We start from the raw sequence: 22,868 nt of genomic DNA on the forward strand, positions 1-22,868 counted from the left end.
CCCAGATGGCAAGCAGTCCTTTACATGTTAAATAGGTTACAGTATAGAGGAAGTTTTTTCTGAGAACTCTGCGACGGGGCACAAACTCCGGGATCCTGAAGTTTTTCCGAGAGGTCCCTGAAGTCCCTCTTGCTGCAGATAAGAAGTTTGTCTATCTCCTGTACACATACACACACACCCACACACACACACACACACACGCACCAGGCTGGGGGACACAGGGGTCACCATCTGTCCCCTCCCTTTATCTCTCATTGGTACGAGGAAAGACTCCAAGGTTCCTGGGTCTACATGGGAGCACGTATCTGTGTATGAGTCCGAGTGATTGTGTGTGAGTGTGTCTCATCGTGTATGCGAGTGTGACCAGGGGCCGGTGTGTCCATAGTCTGGTTGTTTTTGTGAGTGTATCTTCTGTGAATGACCACCCCCACCCCCATCCCTCACCACTCCACCCCTGTTCATCCTGGACTGTCTGAGACTCTAGGAACAAGGGTCAGAATTTCTTGGACTCTGAGGAGAGGGGCTGAGGCTTTTCTGAGGGTCTTGCCTCCCCTTCTAAGCCCTCTGGGGTATGAGGAATCAGAGCATCTATTCTGGGGGCTGCTTTTAGAGATTCATTGGCCCAAGGGTACCCACAGTCTGGAGGGGAGACACAGTCTCTCCCCTCGGAGAGCCCCCAGCGTCAGGTGAGAGGCAGCTTCTGCCCTCTCAGAGCCCTCATATTGAGGGAGAGGTTACCCTGCTAGCCCAGAGCCTCTGATCTCAGCAGAACCCACAGTTCCAGTCTTGGGGAGCCCCCATCACAATAAAGGCCCCCTTCATAGAGAGCAGAATTAAGCTGGAGGGGCATCTTGGAGGAGGTGTGGTGGGAGCATAACCTGGAAGCAGAAAGAGCAAGCTGGCCAGCCAATAACCTCATTTGCCCATCATCTGGCTGCCCTCTTTCCATCCCTTCTTCCCTCCCTTCCTCCATTCCTCTCTTCTTCCCGCCCCTGTGGCCGCTGTTGTCATCTGCCGGCTATTTCCTGCTGGAGGGAGCACAGCCTGGCCACAGCCTAAGAGGGAGGGAGGGAAGGAGGAGGAAAGGAGGCAGAGGCCGGAGGGGGCATGTGGGGGGCGAGCCCCCCAGCCACGTCCCTCAGTGGGCCTGGAAGTATGCCCTCCTCCGAGATCTGGTCCCCGTCCCCGAAGGACAACGGGGCAGAGAACTGACCATTAGTTGCCATCCCCACCAGGCAGTGGGAGGGGAAAATCCCAGTTGGCTTTGCAACAGTAGGGATTTCAAGCGAGACTTCAGGAAACGTTGAGCGATATTAGCTAGGAATAGAGCCAAGGGGTTGCTTACAACTCAGGATGCGGGAGCCTGGGGGCCAGCTTCTTCCCAACCCAGTCCTTCTGAGACAGAAGCCAAGAGATAGAGACGTGGAGAGAGCCCCAGGCCTCGGGTCCAGCCCCTCAATGGCTTCTGTCCAGCCCTTTGATCTCCCTCTCCCTCCCAGATGATCTCCTTCCTTGTCCTGGCCTCCGGGGGACGCAGACGGGCCCTGCTGGTGCACCTGAGGAGGCTGGCTTTCCCTCCTCCATCTATTGCTGGCAGCCTGGCACCCAGGATCTAGGAAACGGCCCCTAATCCCTGTTTAAGGACATTTCTTGGGCCTGAGATCGGCTCCTCAGCTGCCCCAGGTCACTCTCCTCCTCTCTTCTGGCCCATGTCCCAGCCCAAATCTGGAATTCATCTTTCCCTTCAAAACATCCAGAGAAGGAAGGAGGCGGGAGGAAGCCACAGGGACATAGGGAAGGAAAGAGAGGGAGAGATGGAGAGAGACCCACAGAGACATGAAAGAGACACAAGACAGAGAGAGACAGAGATATAGAGAAGAAAAGAGAGGGAGAGATGGAGAGAGACCCACAGAGACATGGAAGAGACACAACAAGACAGAGAGAAGCAGAGATACAGAGAAGGAAAGAGAGGGAGAGATGGAGAAAGACCCACAGAGACATGGAAGAGACACAACAAGACAGAGAGAAGCAGAGATATAGAGAAGGAAAGAGAGGGAGAGATGGAGAAAGACCCACAGAGACATGGAAGAGACACATAAAGATAGAGACAGAGACACAGAGAGGGGAAGAGAGGGGGAGATGGGGAGAGATCCACAGATACATGGAAGAGACACAAAAAGAGAGAGACAGAGACATAGAGAAGGAAAGAGAAGGAGAGATGGAGAGAGACCCACAGAGACATGAAAGAAATGCAACAAGACAGAGAGAAGCAGAGATATAGAGAAGGAAAGAGAGGGAGAGATGGAGAGAGATCCACAGAGACATGGAAGAAACACAAAAAGACAGAGAGAGAGACAGAGAGGGGAAGAGAAGGGGAGATGGAGAGAAATCCACAGAGACATGGAAGAGACACAAAAAGACAGAGAGAGAGACAGAGAGGGGAAGAGAAGGGGAGATGGAGAGAGATCCACAGAGACATGGAAGAAACACAAAAAGACAGAGAGAGAGACAGAGAGGGGAAGAGAAGGGGAGATGGAGAGAAATCCACAGAGACATGGAAGAGACACAAAAAGACAGAGAGACAGAGAGGGGAAGAGAAGGGGAGATGGAGAGAGATCCACAGAGACATGTAAGAGACACAAAAAGACAGAGAGAGACAGAGACATAGAGAAGGAAAGAGAGGGAGAGATGGAGAGAGACCCACAGAGACATGGAAGAGACACATAAAGATAGAGACAGAGACACAGAGAGAAGAGAAGGGGAGATGGAGAGAGACCCACAGAGACATGGAAGAGACACAAAAAGAGAGAGACAGAGACATAGAGAAGGAAAGACAGGGAGAGATGGAGAGAGACCCACAGAGACATGAAAGAAACGCAACAAGACAGAGAGAAGCAGCGATATAGAGAAGGAAAGAGAGGGAGAGATGGAGAGAGATCCACAGAGACATGGAAGAGACACAAAAAGACAGAGAGAGAGACAGAGAGGGGAAGAGAAGGGGAGATGGAGAGAAATCCACAGAGACATGGAAGAGACACAAAAAGACAGAGAGAGAGAGACAGAGAGGGGAAGAGAAGGGGAGATGGAGAGAGATCCATAGAGACATGGAAGAGACACAAAAAGACAGAGAGAGACAGAGACATAGAGAAGGAAAGAGAGGGAGAGATGGAGAGAGACCCACAGAGACATGGAAGAGATGCAAAAAGACAGAGACAGAGACACAAATAGGGGAAGAGAGGGAGAGATGGAGAGAGACCACAGAGACATGGAAGAGACACATAAAGATGTAGAGAGACAGAGAAATAGAGAAGGAAAGAGAGGGAGAGACAGAGAAATGGAAAGAGAGAGATATGGAGAGAGACACACAGAGACATTAAAAAGGAAAGAGAGAAAAATGGAAAAGTGGAGAGAGAAAGACAGAGGTCACGAGAGAGACAGAAATCTGGAGCTACACAAAGACATGGATAAGGAAATATATAGAGAGGTGGAGAGAGACAGAGGCCAAGAGATAGAGACATGGAGAGAAATACACAGAGACTTGGAGAAATAAACAGAGGGAGAGACAGAGACAGAGAAACACAGAGACAGACAGACAGACACCCAGAGACAGAGGCCAAGAAATAGAGACATGGAGAGATAGGGACACCAAGAAAAACAGACAGATATGAAAGGAGTCACAACTACTAAAGATGGACAGAGGTTTTGAGCAGAGAGATTGAAGGGGAGAGAGACAGGGAGAGGGAGAAGGAAACAGAAGAAAATGGAAAGACAGAGACAGAAACTGATGGAGATTTGAAGTGAGTCAAGGCTATGGACAGAGAATGACAATCAGAAAGAGACGGGGGGAAATTACCAACAAAGGGAAAGACTGAAATGGACTGAGGGTCCTTCCCTCCACACTCGGTACCCATTAAGGGAGAAAAGGGGAGACAGAGAGAAACTACTGTTAATGTAACCAGCTATAAAAACAAGAGCCATCCAGGAAGGGGGGGGTGGTGGCAATCCAGACTCTAGATTGTTTTTCCGAGGAGAAGGGGAGGAGGAAGGAAAGAAGGCGGCAGCGGGGAGTGGGGGAGGGGAGAATGGGGTCACTGAGTCACAGCCCATTTTGGGTAAGGGGCTCTGTGCCTGACCTTCTCTGATCCTGCCAGCCCATCCTATCTACCCACTATGGGCAATCAGTCCCCTGAGTCATTGGAAAGCAGCAGGATTTGTAACCAAAAGGCTTGGATTTGAATCACAAATCTACCTCATTTGGTTTCTGGGCCCGTTTCATCACCTGGAAAATGAAAAGGGTTGTCCCAGATAACCTCTAAGGTCCATCCTAACCCTTGTGACCTTCATGGGTCAGGTGGAGCCATCCGAGAAAGTTTGGCAGAAAGAAATATCATGGCGTCAGAAGTGGGGCTTCTTCCATGTCCTAGAAATATTGTGGCGTCAGAAGTGGGGCTTCTTCCACGCCCTTAGCAGCTGGGAAGTTCCTTCTCCAATCTGTCCCAAGTCACTCCTGTTATTGCCGTCCCCGAGGGAAACCTGGAGCCAGAGCTTACCGAGGAAGCCCCAAACAGTTGCTGCCCTCCTTCCCCCATTTCCAGTTCTGGGCCAGGCTCACTGTGGTGATGGGCTTGGACGGGTGGGCCAGGACTGGTCAGGCAGGGCATGAGATACCACCCATCCCCAGTGGGCCGGGACCAGCCACCGCCACGGGCGTCGCAGAGTTAATTCAACCCAAATGGGCAACCTAAAAAATGCATGGAGGATTTTTTGTGGTTGTTTAGGGGGTGGGGTTTTTTTGAGGTTTAGTTTAACTAGAAGGGAACCAGCTGGGCTCTGTGATTTCCCATTTGTTTACACAGCTCTCGGTAAGGTTTCCCAGAGCTTCAGATGTGTGTGTCTTGCCTTTCCCTCAAACCTGGGGCTCCAAGAAGGCTGGGGCCGTGTTTTCCCCCTTAAACTGGGGTGTCCTTAAGGGCAGGGGTGTCTCCCTTTCAGAATGGGGTTTCCAAAGGGTCTTCCCCCTCAGGCTTGAACTCCCTGAGGTCAAGGATGGCCTCCCCTTAAATTGGGGGTTCCCTGATTTCAGGAACTGTCTCCCCTGAAACTGAGGGTTCTCTGAGGTCAGGAACTGTGTCCTCTTAAATTCGGGGCTCCATAGGATCAGGGTCTGTCTCTCATTTCAGAACAATAAAACGTATCTTCCTTCCAGTTTGGGAGTTCTCTGAGGAAAGGACAGTATTCTTCAGGCTGGTGCTCCTGGAGAGCTCTCTTCCCTAAAGTGAGGGTTCCTTGAGGGAACAGCTTTTTGTCTCTGATTGAGACCCCTAAGAGCAAGGCTATGCTGAGATTTGGGGCTCCCCGGAATTGCCTTTTCTCTGTCTCTCTATAGACTTCTCCCCCAGAATTGGGGTTGGGAGTCAAGGTCTTTAGGGAGAAGAACTGACTTTGAATTTTCTGGCTCTTTTCCGGCTTTTGCTTTAAGTTCCAAGTCAGAGAAAAATCTCCTGGGCTGTGTCAGGGGCAAAGGGCAAGGAGTTTCCATCCCTTTGGGCTGGATGTACAGCTCCCAGCTGAGCAGCCCCCTCCCCATTTCGCTCTGGTTGGCACTTCCTCCGGTTAACCCCCCCTTCTCTCCTAGGTAGAGGTGTCCATGGAGAGGTTCGGGAAGCTCAGATACTTCACTGGGAGTGGGCAACCGTCTTCCATCTTCACTGAAGGAAAAGCTTATGGGAAGCTTGTGGCAGCAAGAGGGATTGTGGGTGGATGTAAGGATCCCCTTCCCCAGCCTGAGAGCTGTCAGGTGCTGGGGTTAATAGTAGCAATAGGAAGGATTTGCTCTGATCAGGTGTTTGGGGGGGGGGAACCCGCTCAATGCTGAGGCTGATTCCGGCTCCTGGACCGGAGGTGGGGCGTTTGCGGGGCTGTGGCAGGGGAGGGGGGTCGTGATCTCTCCCCAAACTTGCCTTTAATGAATCCCTCCTTAGGGACCCAGATATGCACATGGACCCATGAGAGGTGAGGAAGTCCCTGTGCTCGGATCTCAGTTGTGGGCCCATGAAGCGCCTTGAGGGGCTCTGCCGGGAGAGCTACAGTCCCTAAAACACAGAAGAGAGTTTGCATGGGAGCGAGTGAAGGGCTTTTTACTGGAGAGATCCGAGCCCTTGGGTGGAAGGCTGCCTGGCTCTCAGGGACAAGAGCTGGGACTCCCCGGCATGGAGAAGCTACTGGTTTGCAGTCAGAGGTGGGTCCCCTCTGATGGGGAGCCTGCTGCCCAGGATTCAGTTAGATTTGTCCTGATGGAGGGGCTTAGAGATCAGAGTTGGGGTCCCCTCTGATAGAGAACCTGTTGCTCAGGACTCAGGTCTGTTCTGGTGGAGGGGCTTAGGGATCAGAGTTGGGGGTCCCCTCTGATAGAGAACCTGTTGCTCAGGACTCAGGTCTGTTCTGGTGGAGGGGCTTAGGGATCAGAGTTGGGGGTCCCCTCTGATAGAGAACCTGTTGCTCAGGACTCAGGTCTGTTCTGGTGGAGGGGCTTAGGGATCAGAGTTGGGGGTCCCCTCTGATAGAGAACCTGTTGCTCAGGACTCAGGTCTGTCCTGGTGGAGGGGCTTAGAGCTCAGAGTTTAGGGTCCCCTCTGATGGGGAACCTGTCGCCCACGATTCAGTTAGACCTGTTCTGATGCAGGGGCTTAGAGGTCAGAGTGGGGGACCCTCAGATGGAAGGACTGCTGCTTCAAGATCAGAGTTGGGGTCCCTTGGATGGGTCTCCGAGTTCTATCAAAGGGGAGGATGGGGAGAGAGAAGAGGGGAGGTTCTCCAGGCTGGATTGGATGTGGGGTAAGAATCTTGCCTGGGTTCCCCGGCTTCCAGCTGCAGCTGAAGGAGGAGGCGGGGGTGGAGTTGGGCTGAGGGGAGAGGGAGGAGCTGGGGGAAAAATCTCCGAGCCCCCGCCCTCTCCCACCTCCTCCCTCCTGTGAATTGGGAGGGGGAGCCAGTGGGGTGGGGGCAGCCGGGAGTTCGAGGAGGAGCAGCCCGGGGCCAGGTCCGTCTGTCCGGCTCAGGCCCAGCTCCAGGCGGGCTCAATGATGTCATAGCCGGGCCAGGGGTGGGGGCAGAGAACAACTGTGTCTTAACTTGTTTTTCAAGGGGAGAGAGACAAAGAGACGGAGAGACTCCGGGAGACGGAGAGACGGAGAGACTCCGAGAGATAGGGGGACTGGCAGAGTCCCGAGAGGGCGCCGGGTTCAGAGCCGAGCAGAGGCAGCTGGGAGGTTAGAGAGGCAGCCAGGCCGGGCAGGGGGCTGAGCGACATGGAGCAGTTACCCAGGAGGGCTCTGCTCTGCTGCCTCCTGCTTCTGCAGAGTAAGTGCTGGCAGCGAAGCCGGGACCTGGTGCTGGGGGAGGGAGCTGGTGCTGAACTTGGGGGGGGGGGCGGCTGAGAGGGTCTCTGTGGGAAAAGGGGGTCCCGAAGGCTGGGGATCAGCTCCCCCCTAAGCCCCAGACAGGGACCGGTCGCGTTTGTTCCCCTCCCAGAAGTGACTGGGGGCTGCAGTGCACGGGACTCTGGAACCCCGCGGAAGAGGGCACGTCAGGATACAAAAGCTTATTTAGCGAGGGTTTCTCGGTCATTGAAGGGGCTGGGGGAGGGGTGGGCGGGCAGGAGACCGGGCAGCCCCCTCCCTCCCCCCCGGGCTGGGAAGGATGTCGGGAATGAGCCCTCCGAGTGCCTCAAACATGAAGAGGAGACCCTGACGCTCCCACTGCTCCTTTCCCCCTGGGTGCGTGTGTTTGGGGGAGTCAAACCTCCCAAACCAGACCGGGAGTGGGGGGACGCCACAGGGAAAGGGCGAGTTTGGGAGAACGTGGGCGTGTGTGGAGGGCACGGAGAAGTTCGGAGGAAGGAGAGGTTTTGGGGAGAACGGGCAAGTTTGGGGGGAAGAAAGTTCTTGGAGAAGGAGGCAAGGTTGGGGCGCTGTGGGTTTGGAGGAGGGGTGGATGTGGGGAAAAGATGCATTTGGGGGATGGAAAAGAGGAAGAGTTGAGGGAATGGGAGAACTCTGCAGAGGGGGTGATCTGGAGGGAGGGCAGCTTTAGGGGATGGCTAGACCCGGAGGAGGCAGGATGAAGATGGGGAGCAGGTCTGGGGGAAGGGAGCGGGAAGAAGCGCTCGGTTTTGAGAAGGAGGTTCCCAGGGTTTGGGGAAAGGGGAAGGTTTTGGAAAGAAGGAGGCAAATTTAGCGGGGGGAGGAGGGTCGGGAGATGGGATAGGTTTGGGGGAAGGGTTGAGAAAGGGGGGGTTGGGAGAGCGGGCAGTTCGGGAAAATGGGTAGTTTTGGAGGGGGGAGAAGGATCGGAGGGTGGATCCCATCCCGGGGCAAATTTGGGGAAAAGACAATCCGGGAGCGCTCTAGAAGAGGAGAGGAAGTCTGGCCAACGGCTACATTCTATCCTGCTGATATGGCACATTTTTTCCTCCTCTGGTCTGGGCCCGAGGCCACTGAAGGGAGAGAATGTGGGACCCTGTGACCCCAGAGGCTCCCAGCAAGCAGGCTGAGGCTGAGGGGAGGGGGGGGTTTGCCTTGCCACAACCCTCCCCCTCAGGCCGCCATTCTCCCCTTCTTTCCTTCCAGGCTGCAGCGTTGACTTGTTCTCAGGTGAGTGAGTGACCTCCCCTCCCATGGGTGCACAGGTTTCTGCACCCTGATATCCTAGAGCTTCTCAGCCCTTGGGTTTTGCACCCCGAGGTTCCCCTAGAGCTCCTCAGCCCTTGGGTTTCTGCACCCCAATATCCCCCTAGAGCTCCTCAGCCTTGGGTTTCTGCACCCCAATGTTCCCCTAGAGCTTCTCAACCCTTGGGTTTCTATACCCCAATATCCCCCTAGAGCTTCTCAGCCCTTGGGTTTCTGTACTCCAATATCCCCCTAGAGCTCCTCAGCCCTTGGGTTTCTGCACCCCAATATTCCCCTAGAGCTTCCTCAGCCCTTGGGTTTCTGCACCCTGATGTTCCCCTGGAGCTTCCTCAGCCCTTGGGTTTCTGCACCCCAATGTTCCCCTAGAGCTTCCTTAGCCCTTGGGTTTCTGCACCCTGATGTTCCCCTGGAGCTTCCTCAGCCCTTGGGTTTCTGCACCCCAATGTTCCCCTAGAGCTTCTCAGTCCTTGGGTTTCTATACCCCAATATCCCCCTAGAGCTCCTCAGCCTTGGGTTTCTATACCCTGATGTTCCCCTAGAGCTTCTCAGCCCTTGGGTTTCTGCACCCCAATATCCCCCTAGAGCTCCTCAGCCCTGGGGTTTCTGCACCCTGATGTTCCCCTAGAGCTTCTCAGCCCTTGGGTTTCTGTACCCCAATATCCCCCTAGAGCTCCTCAGCCCTGGGGTTTCTGCACCCCAATATCCCCCTAGAGCTTCCTCAGCCCCCAAGTCTTGCGAGGATATATCTTGCATATTCCCTGTCAGTTTCTTTCTGGGGGTCTCCAACTTCCTGCCAGCCTCCTGCCCCCAGGGTCCCTTTGGGGATACCCCTGTTTCCCTGACATCCCCCTTGCAGCCCCTCATGACCCCTGGGTCTCCCAGAGTATTCCTCACTCAGGCTCCCCCTCCTCACCTTGACTCTCTCCTCCCCTGCCCCCAGCGGGGTCCCCAGGGCCCGGGGCCAGCACCGTGGTGTCAGAAGCCACCCTGAGCCAGCCTGCGGGGGCCCGAGCTCTGCTTCGCTGTCAAAGCCCGCGCATGGTGTGGACTCAGGACCGGTTCCATGACCGGCAGCGGGTGGTCCACTGGGACCTCAGTGGCGGCCCCGGCGGCCCCGCGCGCAGACTCCTGGACATGTATTCCGCCGGGGAGCAGCGCGTCTACGCGGCCAGGGACCCGGGCCGCCTCCTCCTGGCTCCCGCAGCCTTCCAAGATGGCAACTTCTCTCTGATCATCCGCTGTAAGAGAGCTGGACGGGGGCGGCTCTGGGAAAGGGGCCCGGGGTGGGGTAGGGGTGGGAAGGACCCCCCTCTGGCAGGGCCAGGGTTCTGCAGGGCTGGGGGCTGGGGCAGCGAGCTGGGGCTGCTGAGGGCCGGTCCGGCTCCAATCCGCCTCTGCCCAGCTCTCTCCATGGCTTCTCTCGTGTCTGGTCTCTGCAGCTGTGGAGGAGCAGGACGAAGGCCTGTACACCTGCAACCTTCACCATCACTACTGCCACCTGTACGAGAGCCTGGCCATTCTCCTGCGGGTCACCGACGACCGTGAGTCCCCCTCCCCCGCCCACTGCCCTCTGCAGCTCCCACACCCCGGTCCCTTGGCCGTAGCCAGAAAGCGCGTGGGACCTCCCTAACCCAGCTGGCCAGAGTGACCCCCAGGCCCCTATCCCCCCATGGCCACCATGATCCCAATGACCTCCATGATCACCCCTGGCCTCCACAATTGCCACGATCCCCATGGTTTCCATGATCCCTATGATCCTAATGACCTTTCTGGCCTCTATGATCCCAAGACCCTCATGATATCCATGATTCCAGGGTCCTCAGTGACCCCCAGGGCTTCCATAATCCCAAAGACCTCTTCTTGGCCTCCATGGTGTCCTTGCATCCCCGTAGCCTTCATGATCTCCAAGACCCCATGGCCTCCATGATCCCAGTAATCTCAATGATCCCCACAGTCTCCACAATCCCAAAGATCCCCATGGCCTCCATGATCCCAGTGACCCTCATGATCCTCATGGTCCAAATGGCGCTCTAGTGAATGGATCCGTGCCTAAGATTGGGGGTTGATAGAGGGTCAGTGCCCCCAGAACCTCAGGCGCTGATCCATTTGCTTTCTTCTGCATCCCCCCCAGCCCTGGAAGCTGGCGCCCACTGGGATGGGGAGAAGGAGGTCCTGGTGGTAGAAAGGGGCTTCCCAGCCCTGCTGACCTGTGTGAACAGAGCCCAGGTGTGGACCGAGCGGCACCTGGAGGAAGAGCAGCAGGTGGTGCACTGGGACCGCCAGCCCCCCGGGGTCCCCCACGACCGCGCCGACCGCCTGCTGGACCTGTACGCCTCAGGCGAGCGCCGGGCCTACGGGCCTCCCTTTCTGCACGGGCGAATGGAAGTCAGCCCGGACGCCTTCGCCCGCGGGGACTTCTCCCTGAGCATCGACCCCTTGGAGCTGGCCGACGAGGGCACCTATTCCTGCCACCTGCACCATCACTACTGCGGCCTCCACGAGAGGCGCATCTTCCACCTGGCCGTCTCCGAGCCCTCGCCCGGACCCCGCCGCCCGCCCCCCCTGCCCGAGGACACGCTGGGCAACCGGACCAGCCAGAGCCGGAGCCCCTCCCCCGCCGGTACGCGTGGCCCAGCGAGAAGGGCCTGGCCCTGAGAGAGGGCTCGGCTCTCCGAAGTGGCTCAGACCCCCCCTCCGAGCCCGAGCAGCCGCTCACTGTCGCCGGGACGCGGCTCCTCACCTATAAATTGGGGTCATGAGAGCGCAAGTTCTAAATGAGGCAGCGCCTGCAAAGGCTTTATAAACACTGAGGCGCCATACACAGGCCCTGTTCTGTTATGGCCGGGCCTCCAGCACCAATAGGTGCCTCCTGGGAGGGGGCGCCCAAGGCAGGGCGGAGCCCAAAGGGGGCAGCACAGCACTAGAGAGAGCCCCGAATCTGGAGGCGGGAGATCAGGGTTCGAATCCCAGCTCTGACACTTAGGGCACTAGAGAGAGCCCCGAACCTGGAGGCAGGAGATCAGGGTTTGAATCCCGGCTCTGACACTTAGGACACTAGAGAGAGCCCCGAATCTGGAGGAGGGAGATCAGGGTTCGAATCCTGGCTCTGACACTTAGAGCACTGGAGAGAGCCCCGAATCTGGAGGAGGGAGATCAGGGTTCGAATCCCGGCTCTGATGCTTTAGAGCACTGGAGAGAGCCCCGAACCTGGAGGCAGAAGATCAGGGTTCGAATCCAGACTCTGATACTCAGCCCTTTAGGGGGGCTGGGCAAGTCAGCACCCTCTTCCAGGCTGGTTCCTTCCCCTATAAAAGGAGGGGGTTGGGGTAGGCCATCCCCCAGCTTCCTCCTCGCTCTGAATCCTGGCTCCTGAGCTTTGCTGGCGCAAGGAGCCCATCTCTTGGCAGGCGGGTGCCGGGGAGTGGTCCAGCAGGTCTGGGGAGCAGCCCGGTTTTTCCACTGGCAAGAACCTGGCCTGGCTGGCTCCAGGTGTGCGGCCCAGAAAAAACAAGGCCAGCTCCTCCCTTCTCCCCCTGCTTCCCCCCCGCTCCCCCTCCCTCCTCCCCGTCTCCCGCTCTGCCTTCCTTCCCACATCCCCAGCCAATGACATTTGGCATTCACCCCGTATTTTCTTCTCACATAAAGGTCATTCTGAAATCAGAGCAAAACAGAGACGTAGGGAAACGAGGGGGAGACCCCCTCCCCCACCCCAGGGCCTGCTCCGAGGGGTGGGGCTGTGGCCCATGGCAGCTTTTATGGGCAGGAGTATAGTGCCTGGTATTGTCCCCTCAAGAACCAGGCCTGGGGGTGGCGGGGGTGGGGGGCAGGGAGGCCTATGGTGTGGCCCCCACACCTTCTGAGGCAGCGGGACTGAGCCCGGGGTGAAGGAAGGAGAGAGCCACGGAGAGACCCGCTCTCAGTGTCCTCTCTGCAAATGAAGGAGCCTTGATCTGGCCCGCCGTTAAGGCCCCTGTCGCCTCTAAAGAAGTGATTCTATAATACGATTCAATGTTCTAGCTTCCAAGTTCTGGGTTACAAGTTTGGGACTCAGTCTTAGGCTGAGTTCTGAGTTCTGGGCTCCAAGTTCCAGATTGTGAATTCTGAGTTCCAAGTTCTAGATTCAATTTTAGGCTGACTTCTGGGTTTCAAGGTCTAGATTGTAACTTGCAAGTTTGGAGTTCCAAGTTCTGGGGTCAATTTTAGGTTGAGTTAGGAGTTCCTGACTCCCATGGCCTCCATGAGTTCTAAGCTCTAAATTCCAAGTTCTGGGTTCCCAATTCTGTTTTTAATTTTAGGCTGGATGCTGAGTTCTAAGTACTGACTTCCGAATTCTAAGTTGTGAGTTCCAAGTTCTGAATTCAATTTTAAGCTGTGTTCTAGGCTCTAAGTTCTAAGTTCCAAGTTCTGGGTTCAAGTTTAGGCTGAGTTCTGGAAGCAAGTTCTGGCTTTCGAGTTCTGAGCTCTGACTTCTAGACCTCACAGACGAGTTCAGGGTTCTGGCTTCTGTGCTCTGAGTTCTGGACTGGGATCTCTGAATCCTGGGGCTTGCCTTGCAGATCCCCCAGTGGTCCAAGGCCACAACGTCATCAACGTCATCATCCCTGAAAGCCGGACCCACTTCTTCCAGCAGCTGGGCTACGTCCTAGCCACCCCGCTCCTCTTCATCCTCCTCCTCATCATCGTGGTTCTCGCCACCCGCCGTTGGCGGCGGCAGAAAGGTGAGCCCGGCGGGTCTGCAAGCTCCCCTGCCTGCCTCGTCTTCCCTTCAGAGCGTCCCCCTGGACCAAGGGCAGGACGTGGGCCGACATAGGCCCAAGCCGGAGCAGAGGAAGGCGCGTTAGACAAGAGGAAGCCCTTCCTGGACGGCGGAAGACTTGCTTCCTAGGGCAGAGATCCCAGAATCCTAATTCTCCCTCCCGGGCCTGGGTCTGGAACACTGGGGCTGGGATGACAGGGCTGGAGCGGGGAATGATCTAATCCCTCCCCCATGTTTTATACCCCCAGGCTATGCTTATGATGTGAAGAAGTCAGGCGGGTGAGTGCCCCGGCCTCCTCTTCCCTGTCCATCTCCCCTTGGTGGCTAGTAGGGGACTCCGGATCCTCTTGCCCCCTTCTCCCTCCCTGCATCCCCAGTCCCTTCCCTGCTGTCCCGCTTTCTCATTTTTGCTTCTCCCCTTTCCAGGAAAGACGTTAATCTGAAGGAATTTGCAGTGGAGTCAGCTGATTTATCCCAAATTAGGAGCGAGGATATCAGGCTGGGTAAGGAAAGAGGGGATGCGCTACCCTGGAGGGAGAGGGAAACTGAGGCACAAACCCTGTCCTGATCCTGGGGAGGCGCACGTACGACTCTGCCTGGAGCTGGGGTGCGGCCGCCGGTCACTGTGCCCGGACGGGGCTGTCCCCCAGCGTTTTCTGCAGCAGGGGAGATGGGGTGCGGTCTCTTACAGTTCTCTTCCTCTTCCCTCCTAGATTATAAAAACAACATCCTCAAGGAGAGAGTGGAGCTGGCCCTGGGCGTCCTCGGCAAAAACAGCGACTTAGACAGAGGTGAGAGACCCGCGGGTGTCTGTGTGTGTGGGGGGAGAGCAGAGCAGGGAACCCCCCGTCCGGACCCACGAGGACCCAGCTGGGCCACGTCTCGGGCGCCTGGTCCCCCGGTGCAAAGGGCGTCAGTGTGGGGCAGAGGACCTCCCAGGAGGCGCTGCCCCGAGCACGGGGGACCTGGGCAGGGAGGGGGGGTCCGGCTCTGGCTCTCAGAGCCCGAGGGAGGGGCAGGACGTGGTCCAGACTCCCCGCTTACAGGGGAGAACCCCGAGGACCAGAGAGCGGCGACTAATTCGGTCCCAGAGGCAGAAAGGAGCAGATGGGAGGGAGCCGTGGTTAGGGTACCGAGTCTGGGAAGAATACACATCCATCTATACACATAAACACTTACATAGGCACCCAGATACAACCATACACATACACACCAATAAATCCACATACACACGCACAGATATGCTACATATACGTGTATATCTATATATACTATACATACATATATATACCTACACATATACACATACACACATAGACATAGATCTATATACATACATATATATAGACCACACACACATATATACCTATTTACATACACACATATGTGCACACACATATACATAAAACACACATATACACACTAACATCTACATATATGAAAATACACATGTGTGTATACATATACACATATGTATTTATAGATAATATATACACGTATATAACACACATAATACACGCATGCATCTATAATTCAGATTCACATATCTTTTCATATTAATATATACATAAACATATGTATACACATATAAACACATATACATCTATTTATTTACATATATGCAATATATACATCTATTTACATATATACATACATATAGAATCCATTTACATATATAATATACATATACAATACATCTATATATATAAATATATATACACATATATACATACACACACACACACACACACACACACACACACACACACACACATCGATACAGACTTCCCCATGTATAATTGCTCTGTGGCTGGAGAAGACAGAGAAAGAGACCCACCCCTGTCTCTGGCCCCCAGGTCCTGGCTGGAACTAATCCTTCTCCTCTATTTTTTTCCCCTTTGGCGTTTAGAGTTGCAGAAGGAATATTGTAAATGAAGACTCCCGGCCTCAGACCCCTCCTCAGAAAATCTCCCTTCCCCAGCTCTGCCCTCATTGCCCTCTTCCCCATCGTGAACCCCTCCCCCTCACCCGGGACTTCCACCTGGTCTGGCCGACCCCTGCGGCAGGTCCCGCTCTCCTTGGGGTTTGACTGGATGTTGGCCACCAGGATGGGGTGAGTTTGGGGGTGAGAAGCCCCGCGTGTGCCGGACTGTGCACGTCCCACCTTCCTCCAGGCCAGAGGGCCAGGGCTGGACCCTCCCTCTGTGCTCCCTGGGATCTCTGGGGGCTGTGTCTCCTCTGGGGTCCCTCGTCCCTGTACTCGGCTCAGCCTTCCAACTGATGGACCAAAGGCACGTGGGACACGCCCTGGCGGGTGCCTTATGAATCAGGAGGGGCTGGGGGGGCTCCTTCTGTCCCTCCACTCTCTACAAGCTGAAAATTCAATTCCGGGGCCCAGGCGAGGGCTGGCCTGCTGAACCACTCCCCGAACATTTTAAACGACTTCCTCTCCCCCTGCCAGCAGCCCATGCCCAGGCTGTATCGTGCCAGCTCGGTATTCTTTGAGCTCTCTCCTTTGCCTCTGGCCTTGGCACCGGTTACTGGAACAGGACGTGGTGCTCGCTCTCCAGCCCCAGAATCTCTCTGCCTCCAGTTCCCCTCCTCACAGCCCCAGAACCCCCTCGGCCTGCCCCCCAAACTGGCCCTGTCCCAGGGCTGTGCACGAGCCCTCATTTCCATGGCTTCAGCTGGGGCCGCCCTGCAGGGGTGGCCCCACAGGGCTAGAGACGAAGATGTGGCTGCCCTGCCAAGTGGAACCGAGCTCCGGAGGGAACTTCTGGGAAAACTTTTCATTGACAAAACTCCTAGGGAGTTGACTTAACAAGGAAATTAGGGGAGAGGAAAGAAGGAAGGAGCTAAATGGACTCAGAATATCATAGGGAGGGAGAGAAGAAAGTGATACGGGGAGAAATGCACAATTCTGATTTTCCTGGCTTGGAAATTTGTGTTTCAGAAGCTGTTCGTTGGGAAGGTGTCCCTTAGGGGACTTGCCGCTGGTGATGGATGGGAGAGGGTGACAGGAGAGGGGAATGGCTGAATGGGGACCTCACAATTTAAGGCAGGGAGGGATGGTCAGGCTTTGGGCAAATTTGAGTGATGGGGGAGTGAAGCTTTCTCTCCCATCCGTCATTGTAGACTCCATATCTTGTGATCTAGAAGGGAGTGAAATGCTCAGGCTATCCGCAGATCCTGGGGAGGGGGCATCCTCTTCCCTAATTACCCTCTTCCTACCCCCCCCAATCCCTCAACAACCCAATAGAGACAATTCTCAATTATCTGTGTTATATACATTTTGTGGGCTACTGGTAGCAAAACGAACCTCAGACTATCTCTTTCCCTAAGCCCAGTATCAGTCAGAGCGGGCTAAGGACTAGCCCATTCCCTATTGGACCAGCCTGTGCCCGTCAGGAGGGCCGTACGCCATTATTTATTCCACAGAGGTAGATATGATCACTGAGGTCGGGCTAGCTGCATTCTCTCTGTATTATCTGGATTTTTCTGTTTATTAACTGATGTCTTGGAGTTTTCTCTGTTTGGAATGGTTAGTCATAGACAGTTCTCCTTTTCTCCAAAGTCCTGCTCACTGATGGCTGGGAGAGGAGGGAGGATATTTTGCTGGGGAGAGGGGTGCTGGAAAAGGGTACTAGGGGAAGCTGAAAAAGACCTCAAAATTGGCCTCTACCCCCAATACCTTTAGCTCTGCTTGTCCGGCATGCAAAGCTGTGGAATTGTCCCTGGGATTCCAAAGTGAATTGGAGATGTCTTGGACTCTCTCCTTTTATGACCTATTATAATAATACCTATTATATGCCAGATATCACGCTCAGCTCTGGGGATAATGTACAAAAGCCTCTCCATTAGATTGCAAGTTCCTTGAGCTCAGGAACTGTCAATTTAGTACAGTACCTAGTACACATTGGTGCTTAATAAATGCTTATTGATTGACTGCTCTCAGGGAGCTTACATTCTAAGGGAAGATACGTGAACATATGTAGGTAAATACAGGACATATACAAATCAGAGACATGGTAAGCTAAAAAGGAGGTACTAGCAGCCCATTGGGACCAGGGAAAGGCCTCCTGCAGAAGGGGCTGCTTAAGCTGAGTCTTGAAAGAAACCAGGAATTCGCTACCCCCATTTCTGTTGTCCACAACCCCCTCTCTCCTCTCCCCCACCATTCCCTATCCTCAGCTCCCAATCAGAATTCCTGCTAGGTGATATGGGGGAATGGGATGGGATGTTGAAATTGACTTCCAGTCCTGACCATACTCAGGGCAATTGATGTAGGGATGGATTTCCCCTGGCCCATCAGCCCATTTTACATTTTTTTTCAAAAATTTTAAAAACATTTTTATTTAAAGTTTTGAGTTCCAAATTCTATTCCACCTTCTTTAGACAGTAAGCAGTCAGATATAGGTTATACATGTGCAATTATGTAAAACAGTTCCATATTAGTCATTTTGTACAAGAAACTCGAATAAAAAAAAAGAAAGAAAGTGAAAAATGCATGCTTTGGCCTGTATTCAGTTAATATTAGCTCTTTCTCTAGGGTGGATAATATGTTTCATCATTAGTTCTTTGGGATTGTCTTGAATCATTGTATTGCTGAGAACAGCCAAGTCAGTCATTCACGGTTCTTCCTTGAACAATATCATTGTTACTGTGCACAGTGTTCTAGTTCTGTTCACTTCGCTATGCTGTCAGTTCACGTAAGTCTTTCCAAGTTTTCCTGAAATCATCCTGCTTATCATTTCTTATATATAGCACCATAATATTCCTTTACACTCATATACACAGGTTGTTTAGCCATTCCCCAAATTGATAGGCATCCCTTTGATTTCTAGTTCTTAGTCACCACAAAAAAGAACTGCTATAAATATTTTGGTACAAAATTTCTGGATGTCTTTTGGGGTATAGCCCTAACAATGGTATTGCTGAGCCAAAGGGTATGTACACTTTTATAGCCCTTTGGGAATTCAAATTATTCTCTAAAATGGTTAGATCAATTCACAACTCCACCAACAATGCATTAGCATCCCAGTTTTCCTATATCTTCTCCAACACCCGACAATTTCTATTTTTGCCACATGATAGGCTTGAGGTGGTAACTCCAAGTTATTTCAATTTGCATCTCTCTGATCAATAGTGATTTAGAGCATTTTTTCATATGATTGTAGATAGCTTTGATTTCTCTGGCTGAAAACTATTCATATCCTTTGATCATTTATCAACTGGGGAATGACTTATATTTTTATAAATTTGGCTCAGTTCTCTATATATTTGAAAAATAAGGCCTTTATCAGAGTTATTTATTGCAAATTTCCCCCTCCCAGTTTTCTGCTTTCTTTATAATTTTGGTTGCATTTGTTTTGTTTGTGCAAAAACTTTTGAATTTTATATAATCAAAATGATTTGTTTTACATTTTATGATGCTCTCTATATCTTCTTGGACCCTAAATTCTTCCTTTATCTGTAGATCTGACAGACAATTTATTCCCTGTTTTTCTACTTTACTCTACAAACATGCTTTATGTGTAAGTCACGTATCCATTTTGATCTAATCTTTGTATAAGGTGTGAGGTATTGATCTATATCCAATTTCTGCCATACTATTTTCCAGTTTTCCCAGCAATTTTTGTCAAATAATAAGTTTTTGTTCCAAAAGCTTGGCTCTCTGGGTTTATAATATACTTAGATTACTATGATCATTTATTATAAAGTAATTTGTATCTAATCTATTCAACTGATCCAATACTTTATTTCTTAGCCAGTGCCAAATTGTTTTTGATAATTACCACTTTATAATACAGATTGAGATCTATTATGGCTAGATCATCTTCTTTCTCATTTTATCCATAGATTCCCTTAATATCCTTGAACTTTTGTTCTCTCGGATGAATTTTGTCATTCTTTTTTCTAGTTCTAGAAAATATTTTTGATAGTTTGATTGGCATGGCACTGAATAAATAGATTAATTTAGGTAGAATTGTCATTTTTATTATATTGGCTCAGGCTACTCATGAGTAATTAATATTTTTCCCAATTGTTTAGATCTGAGTTTATATGAAAAGTTATGTTTATATAGTTTCTGGGTTTGTCTTGGCAGAGATATTTCCAAGTATTTTATATTGTCTACAATTATTTTAAATGGAATTTCTCTAATCTTTTGCTGCTGAATTTTTTTTAGTGATATATAGAGATTATAATGATTTATGTAGACTTATTTTCTATCCTGCAACTTTGTTAAAATTGTTACTAATTTCAGGTAGTTTTTTAACTGATCCTCTGGGCTTTTCTAAATATAACATCATATCTGTAAAGAATGATAGTTTTGTTTTATAATTACCCATTCTAATTCTTTTAATTTCTTTTTCTTATCTTATTGCTATAGCTAATATTTCAAGTACAATGTTAAATAATAGAGGTGACGATGAGCATCCTTGCTTTAACCCTGATTGCATTAGGAAAGTTTCTAGTGAATCCCTCTTACATGTATAAGATATATAGAACAATGCTTGCTCCATGGTTTTAGATAAATATTACTTATCAACTTAAGGTAAGCTTTATTTTTTCTTGAGTCTTTCTGGTGCTTTATTTTGTCAAAGGCTTTTTCTGCATCTACTGAGATAATCACCTAATTTCTGTTGGTTTTATTATTGATATAGTCCATTATGCTGATCGTTTTCCTTATATTAAACCAGTCCTACATTCCTGGCATAGATCCTACCTGGTCATAGTGTATGATCCTTGTGATACATTGCTATTAATATTTTACACTTCTTGAAATGGACTTCACTGACCCCATAATTATTTACCTGTCCTTTCAATACATTCTCCTGTATATTTTTCATCCATATCACAACAATAGAGACAATCGAGGCCATGGGCACCTGTGGTGTCGGCCTCTCCCTCAGAGTTGCCATTGAAAGTCAGTGACGCAGCTTTAAGCTATAGAAGTGTCTCCCTTCTGGGCTACCAGCTTGCACTTTCAGCCTTATTGCCACAGATTACCAGTCTTGCCCCCTTGGACCTCCAGTCTTGTCACTTTGAATCTCCAGCCCTCCTGGGAGCTGCCACCACACCTGTGATGAAGAGGACCCACCTCACACTATCATCTGTCATCTCCAGATGGCATGTCCCCTTTCTATTCTCATTCCCATCGATTTCCTTAGCATTTCAAAAGTTCTGGCAGAACAAGACCAAGCTCCCTTTTCTTTCTAGGTCCACGTCTAGATTTTAACACTCTTCCCTTTTGGGAAGTTCTTTCTGGTATCTGCCTTCCATGTGTACTCTCAGATACAAGATGAAAGGGAGGGAGATCATCCATCAGTTCTATGGTAGTAGGGGGCCTTCTGGAAGGAGTTAGTGGGACTGTTCTTTGAAGGGGAGTGCAATTTTATAGCAGGGAAATAAACTGTAGGAGAAAGAAGAATATTGAAGAGGAGGGGAAGATGAGATGGCATTTGCAGGAATGACCAAGATTTATATAGCATAAGTTGGAGCCAGGAAGTTCTCAAATGCCAGGTTAAGTATTTTGTGCCTCCAGACAAAGCTGGATATACTGATCCACAGTCAACAGGAGAAAGACTTGGCAACAGAAGGGAAAGCTGAGAAAGGGTCATTGCTGGAGGACTGTAAGGACAGTAAGTTTTGATGGACCACTGGGGACAGGAACCACATTTCAGTTGGTGTTCCCAGGGGCCACGCTTCCTAATTGCTTTTTGGATTGGATTGCACAATCTTTCCTCACTCCCATCCTATGGGCCTTTGGGGGTAATAAATGCAACCTGAACCCCATCCTCACCCCCAAATTAGTTCCTAAATCTAGCTGCTTAGAAATGTATGAGGCTAGTTTGTGGAAGAAGCCACAGGGCTAGGCCTTGGGAGAGACAGAAAGTCCTTGGGTCCATGACCTAGCAGCAGTTTTTCCCATCTCCAACAGCTAGAGTGGGGGGCAAAGATACTGTAATCCCAGGTTCCCCATATGCATGAGACCAAACAAGTTTCCTTTAGCTTCTGGACCCCTGAGTCCTCAGGCCTCTGGATCCTGGGCTTCTGGATTCCTGGGTTTCTGAGCTCCTGGGCCTCAGGAGTCCCCAGTTATGATGTTGATTCTGGCCCTCTGGCTTACCCATGAGACTCTGGGCCTCTGGACTCCTAGATCAGGTCTCTGGCTCTCAGATGTCTGGGTCCCGGGATTCCGGGTCTCTGCTTCTCCAGGCCTTTGGACTCCTGAGGTTTTGAGGTTGCTAAGCCTCTTCATTCCCATCCTCCCGAATTTCTGGGCTGTCGGCCTTGGAGCACAGACTGGTGACGTGGGCAGCAGGAGTTTCTGAGGTTTTGCTGTTTACAGTAGTTTTTTCCTTCAGACAGCAGAGTTCCCAGGGTTGGAAGGCCCCCAGGACCAAGGAGTGCTGAGTGTGTACGGGGAGGAGCATGTGGGGCAAAAGCAGGGCAAGCAAGAGGGAGGCTGGGAGCTTTTTGTTTCACTTTCTCCCTTTTTTCTCTGTACCCCTAATGCCAGAAGGGGACGTGGCACATAATAATTGCTTACGTGCTTGTTGGTTGGTTTTTTAAGTGAAAAGACAATATATCTGGAGTCAAAGGATCTGGGTTCGGATCCTGTGTGATTATAGCTGTCACTTTCACCCTTTGGGCTGTTCTTGGCTATTGAAGGGATCTCTCAGCTCTACTTTCTGGGCTTCTTTGATCTATGACCTCACTTTTCCTAAGGACCGGTGGTCCTTGCCCAGCTCAGAGGCCCTCCAGACCCTGGTTACCGGCTCACGTCTAGGCTCCTGCCACTCGGGGCATCTTGGATACAGCCAAGAGGACAGGATCCTTTTCCTTCCCTACCATCCCCTGGCCCGCCTCTGAAACTCCATTTCCAACTCTCCTATCTCCCCCTAGTGGCCAGAGCTTTATTTTTTCTGGTGCTGGGGCTTAAAGTGGGGGACACTCACTGGCCAGAGCCAGCAGGCTGTCTCTGGGGATTTAGTCTAAGGGACTTCGGAGCAAGGCCTTGGGCTAAGGGATTCCAACTTTTAAACGTTAATATCTTTTCTTTTTATGGCATCTTCATTTCCACATATATCCCCGTTTCCCCTTTCCCTAGTCCAGGGACCATGCTTTCCAACAAGTAAAAAAGAAAAGAAAAAAGGAAAGGCAACTCTTTGAAATTAACCAATCCATCAGTTGAGTCTGACTGTGTATTCAGTGTTCCACAACCATAGGACCCCACTTCCTCAATAGAGGAAGATATATTTTTCATATTTATTTGTATTTATTCATTTTGTATTTATGTACTTCTATATTTCCTTCTTGTCTCTCTCATTGTTTCATTCTTTGTACTTAGATTCTCGGAGCCTAAGGCAGTCTCAGTGTCCGGCACATTGTATGTGCTTAATAAATGATTATCCATTGAT

The 22,868-nt window shown here is 51.5% G+C and overlaps 1 protein-coding gene across 1 annotated transcript; it reads left to right on the forward strand.

Moving 5' to 3' along the window:
- Positions 1 to 7,036: 7,036 nt before the first annotated feature.
- Positions 7,037 to 22,868, forward strand: MXRA8 (matrix remodeling associated 8). The gene is made up of 10 exons (XM_051988836.1): positions 7,037 to 7,359; positions 8,628 to 8,651; positions 9,628 to 9,927; positions 10,127 to 10,228; positions 10,819 to 11,307; positions 13,244 to 13,405; positions 13,692 to 13,722; positions 13,870 to 13,946; positions 14,157 to 14,234; positions 15,353 to 22,868. Exons 1-10 carry the CDS (start codon positions 7,308 to 7,310, stop codon positions 15,376 to 15,378), a joined length of 1,341 nt encoding a protein of 446 aa, XP_051844796.1. The 5' UTR covers positions 7,037 to 7,307; the 3' UTR covers positions 15,379 to 22,868.

This window comes from Antechinus flavipes, chromosome 3 (genome assembly GCF_016432865.1).
Source record: "Antechinus flavipes isolate AdamAnt ecotype Samford, QLD, Australia chromosome 3, AdamAnt_v2, whole genome shotgun sequence".
Taxonomy (NCBI): domain Eukaryota; kingdom Metazoa; phylum Chordata; class Mammalia; order Dasyuromorphia; family Dasyuridae; genus Antechinus; species Antechinus flavipes.